General features: G+C 36.2%; 1 protein-coding gene across 1 annotated transcript; it reads left to right on the forward strand.

The window, feature by feature from the left end:
• Positions 1-1,890: 1,890 nt before the first annotated feature.
• On the forward strand, positions 1,891-3,946 carry LOC141720059 (low affinity inorganic phosphate transporter 4-like). The gene is made up of 2 exons (XM_074522414.1): positions 1,891-3,414; positions 3,836-3,946. Exons 1-2 carry the CDS (start codon positions 1,891-1,893, stop codon positions 3,944-3,946), a joined length of 1,635 nt encoding a protein of 544 aa, XP_074378515.1.
• Positions 3,947-5,438: the final 1,492 nt, after the last annotated feature.

The raw sequence follows: 5,438 nt of genomic DNA on the forward strand, positions 1-5,438 counted from the left end.
TACTTTCGTGTGCAAAGTCTTGAAAGCTTTGTATGGACTGCGTCAAGCAGCGCGTGAATGGTTTGATAAGTTGTCTACAACTCTCTTGTCTACTGGGTTTGTGCATAATAAGGATGACTATAGCCTCTTTACCAAGGTAACTCTTGCATCTGTTACTCTAGTTCTTATATACATTGATGACATGTTAATTACTGGGGATTGTGAAGCATCTATTGAAAGTTTGAAGTTTGTGTTGTCCAGTACTTTTCATATGAAAGATTTGGGTCATGTCACCTATTTCTTACGTCTTGAAATTGACAGGACACAAGATGCTTTCTTTATTTCACAAAAGAAATACGTCTTAGACCTCTTGGCTGAATTTGGTATGCTCTCTGATAAGCCTCTGAAACTACCTATGAATTCTCATTTTAAACTCACGCCGGATAAAGTGATTCGTCTCACAAACCTCATCCTTACCAAAAACTGTTGGGTAAGCTAATCTATCTCACTCTCGTCGTCCTGACCTCTCTTTTCCAGTGCACAACCTTGCTCAATTTATGTAGTGCCCAACCAATGTTCATATGTAATCAACCAAACGTATCCTCCGATATCTTCTATCTAATCCTGGACAAGGCATTCTTCTTGTATCGTCTTCCGTAGCTCAGCTGACTGCATACTACGATAGCAATATGGCGAGCTGCCCAACAACCCGAAAATCTACTACGGGCTACTGCATTTTACTTGGGTGTTCACCTATCTCCTGAAAAACGAAAAAGCAGTCGGTTGTTGCTCGTTCCACAACTGAGGCATAATATCGTGCGACGACACTTACTTGGTTACACTCTTCTTAAAGATATAGGGCTGGTCAATCTTCCTCCTATTATCATTAAGAGTGATAACCAAGCAATATTATATATAACTGCTAACCCCGTGCTCCATGAACGAACAAAGTATATCGAGTTGGACTGCCATTTTATAAGAAAAAAAAATGAGGAATGATCGATAACTACTAGTCATGTTCCATCTCATCTTCAACTTGCAGATATCCTCACTAAGTCGTCGACTGTGAAGCAACATGATTATCTTTTGCACAAGATTGGAGCCTCGTGAAACCTCCTCTCAGGGGAGTAATGAAGATGGTGTGTCTCATGCAAGTAAGGAAGAATGAACTGTTGCACAAGATGGTGTGTATCATCCATTTTTTAGCGTACACACTTACTATCTCTTTAAATTACATTTACATTTACTTAATAATTTGCTTAAAATTTTATAATTTTAATAATAAAAATAAATGAATTTGTTTCCGGGTGCCTGCCACGGGTAAGGTACTAGTTTGTTTGAATCAATAGTCTAGTTCCTTGTATCCTCTCTCTTTTTTACGCAACTTTCATATGTTCTTTATCAATTTGTTTATGACAAATGCTGCTAATAATCGTGATTATTTCCCTTCTTTGCAAATTTTGTTTTATTTTTATGTAACGAAAACAAAATTTGACGTTCCTATATGTCGTATGAACATGATATAGATACATACCAACACACGGAGCCAAAATTAAAGTAACGACAGCTAGCTTAATCAGTGGTTTATCTCTGTCTTTTGGTCTTTTGCTGTCGACGTAGCTATTTAATTAAGGTTTATTAACTCTCTAAATTAAGTTTAATGTGGGGGTGCTTAGTAATAGTATACGGAGAGGTCCTCGAGTACAACAACGAATAATTGGATATCCTAGATACCTTTCTATCATTGTCTATTGATCCGGCCGTCAAATTCCTAGTTTAAAACGTCCTTGACACAATTTTAACATTAAATCACTTTCGTTAACATGTCTTTGTTGTGTGTATATATATGCATTAATCTTGTTACCTTGCTAGTTCATCTTACACAAACACAATTCAGCTAGCTAGTTGGCAATGGCTTCGAATAATCTTGCTGTGCTTACTGCTCTTGATACAGCTAAAACGCAATGGTACCATGTGATGGCTATTGTTATAGCTGGTATGGGCTTTTTTACCGATGCTTATGATCTTTTTTGCATCTCCACCGTGTCTAAATTATTAGGCCGGCTTTATTACTACGATTCGAGTACTGGAAAGCCAGGAGCTCTCCCTCACCATATTAACAATGCTGTCACCGGTGTTGCCCTCATTGGAACCCTAACCGGGCAGCTCTTTTTCGGATGGCTAGGCGACAAACTTGGTCGAAAGAAAGTCTATGGAGTAACGCTTATTCTCATGGTTGTTTGTGCTCTTTGCTCTGGCCTTTCTTTTGGCTATAGCGCCAATGCTGTTATTGGAACCTTATGTTTCTTTAGGTTTTGGCTAGGGTTCGGCATTGGAGGCGATTATCCACTTTCGGCTACTATTATGTCCGAGTATGCTAACAAGAAAACACGTGGGGCCTTTATTGCTGCGGTGTTTGCTATGCAAGGCATGGGGATTATCTTTGCAGGACTCGTTTCGATGATTGTTTCAAAGATATTCCTTGATTTTGACAATGTTCCGAGTTTCAGTACTAATCCAGTGCTCTCCACGCAACCCCAAGCGGATTTTGTGTGGAGAATTGTACTAATGATGGGTGCTGTCCCAGCAGCTCTAACATACTATTGGAGGATGAAGATGCCTGAAACTGGTCGATACACTGCCGTTATTGAAGGCAATGCTAAGCAGGCAGCAGCGGATATGGGTAGGGTTTTGGAGATTGAAATCGCAGCTGAGCCAGATAAATTATCCGACTACAAGGCAGCCAATAGTTATTCATTGTTTTCTAGTGAGTTCTTGCGAAGACATGGTTTTCATTTGCTTGGAACAACTACCACATGGTTTTTGCTAGACATAGCCTTTTACAGTCAAAACTTAACTCAAAAAGACATATTTCCGGTGATGGGCCTCACAAGAAAGGCCGTTGATGTTAATGCACTTCGCGAGATGTTTGAAACTTCAAGAGCCATGTTTGTGATAGCCATGTTTGGAACATTCCCCGGCTACTGGTTTACGGTATTTTTCATCGAAAAGATGGGAAGATTTAAGATTCAACTAATGGGGTTTGTTATGATGACAATCTTTATGTTCACCATTGGATTAAAATATGATTATCTTAAAAATGAGGATCATAAGTGGACTTTCGCAACCCTATATGGCCTGACGTTTTTCTTTGCTAATTTCGGGCCAAATAGCACGACCTTCGTCCTGCCAGCGGAGCTGTTTCCGACCCGGATAAGGTCCACATGTCATGCCATTAGTGCTGCATCAGGAAAGGCAGGGGCAATATTTAGTGCATTTATCGTGCAAAGTTACACATTGGATGGCACAACCAAGAAAATTAAGAAAGCCATGTACTTTCTGGCCTTCACAAATGCATTAGGGGTTCTCTTTACATTCTTTGTGACAGAGACGAAAGGACGATCGCTTGAGGAGATCTCCGGTGAGAATGAAGGTATGGGCGGAGATAAATCACCAGACAACAATGTCCAGAAGGAATCCATATAGCTCGATGCATGCATGAAGTAACATTTATAAAACTACAAAGTGATAGATATTATATGTAAGGAAAATAAATAAATGGGCGAAGGACTATATAGACATGGTTATTCGCTCGAGAGATTGTTGTTGTGCGCGTATGTATGGTGTGTGTAATATGATGCTTATTTCTTGTCTCGAATAAATAAGAACCAGCAATGTAACTATATTGTTTTCGTGATATTGTAGCATAAATCCATCATATAATACTCCGTCTATCCCAATAATTTCTTAACATTTAATTAGGGCTGTTCACAAACCGAGCTGTTCACGAACCGAGCTGTTCATGAACAAACTCGAGCTCGACTCGTTAAGAACTCGTTCGGCTCAGCTCGTTAACGAACTCGAGCTCGAACTTGAACAGACAAATGTGCTCGTTAAGCGAAACGAGCTCGGGCCGAGTTTTGGGTTGTTCGGCTCGAGATCGGCTCGGCTCGTGCTCGCCCATTAAAATTCGAAAAAATTCTAATATATCCTGAATATTTTTATACAGGTATGATTTTTTCTTTTTAAATATGACTTCACTGTATTTTTTTCATCTTCCAACGATCATTTTGCATACCATATGTGATATATTTTGACATGATTTAGAAATTTTTTATTTTAGTTTTTAATTTTAAAATCTGGCTTTATAATTATATCACTATTTTTTTTAATATTTTTCATCGATCCAACCGTATGGATGTCATAAAATATATATTTTAATGATATAATCAAAGTTTCACATCAAAATAATTTTATTTGATTTTCTACTTTAACGGTCAAGCATTAGTTTGACTAGTAATGTTAACTAGTATTTAGTCTGGATTTATTGTTTCTATTATTTTAAAAATACTTTAAATCGATCCAACCATATGGATGTCATAAAATATATATTTTATTGATATAATCAAAGTTTCAGATCAAAATAATTTTATTTGGTTTGCTATTTTAACAGTCAAACATTAGTTTGACTATTACCGCTAACTAGTGTTTAGTCCTGATTTGTTGTTTTGATTATTTTAAAAATACTTTATATCGATCCAACCATATGGATGTCATAATATATATATTTTATTGATATAATCAAAGTTACGTATCAAAATAATTTTATTTGATTATCTATTTTAACAGTCAAACATTAGTTTTACTAGTAGTAGTAACTATTGAATGTTTGACTAGTACTAGTAACTATTATTTAGTCATGTATTGGTATCTCGACTTATTTAAAATTATTTCTAATTGATCCAACCGTATGAATGTCAAAATAAATATATTTTAATGATATATCCAAATTTTCAAATCAAGATAATTTTACTTGGTCTGTTATTTTAGCAGTCAAGTATTAGTTTGACTATTACCACTAACTAGTGTTTAGTCCTTAATTGGTGCTTCGATTTTTTTAAAAATATTTTCCATTGATCCAACCGTATGGACGTCAAGATATATATATTTTAGTGATATAACCAAAGTTTCAAAAAAAATAAATTTATTTGATAAGTTATTTTTACAGTCAAACAGCGGTTGAGCTGAATTTTTTCTGGCTCGGCTCGGCTCGTTTATGTTCGCGAACAAGCTCGTGTTCGGCTCGTTAGTTAACGAGCTCGAGCTCGAACACATTTTTTGTTCGATAAGAAAGCTCGACTCGGCTCGGTTCGTCAGAAAAAAATTAAAACTCGGCTTTGTTCGATCAAAACTCGGCTCAGCTCGGTTCGTGAACAGCCTTACATTAATTATAGTATTTATATTGTAATATAAATTATTTTAATTTTTCTGAATAAAAATTAAATATTTACATTTTAATTCAAAAAAAAACTTTAAATTTTTTTTAAGTAAGTGATGAAACTATACTAGATAAAGTCTTAAAATGCGTGTCGAACTTTATTTTTCAAATACGAAGAACCTACCGGGACGGAGGGAGTACTAGCTTAGAACCGTGCGATACAATGAATTTTTTTAATATT

This window comes from Apium graveolens, chromosome 4 (genome assembly GCF_009905375.1).
Source record: "Apium graveolens cultivar Ventura chromosome 4, ASM990537v1, whole genome shotgun sequence".
Taxonomy (NCBI): domain Eukaryota; kingdom Viridiplantae; phylum Streptophyta; class Magnoliopsida; order Apiales; family Apiaceae; genus Apium; species Apium graveolens.

Excerpts from the sequence above, each read along its gene's own strand:
- LOC141720059 (XM_074522414.1), top strand. The coding sequence starts at position 1,891 with ATGGCTTCGAATAATCTTGCTGTGCTTACTGCTCTTGATACAGCTAAA. Across the intron at positions 3,415-3,835 it reads TCTCCGGTGAGAATGAAGGT|GAACTCGAGCTCGAACTTGA; the intron begins ATGGGCGGAGAT and ends CAGCTCGTTAAC.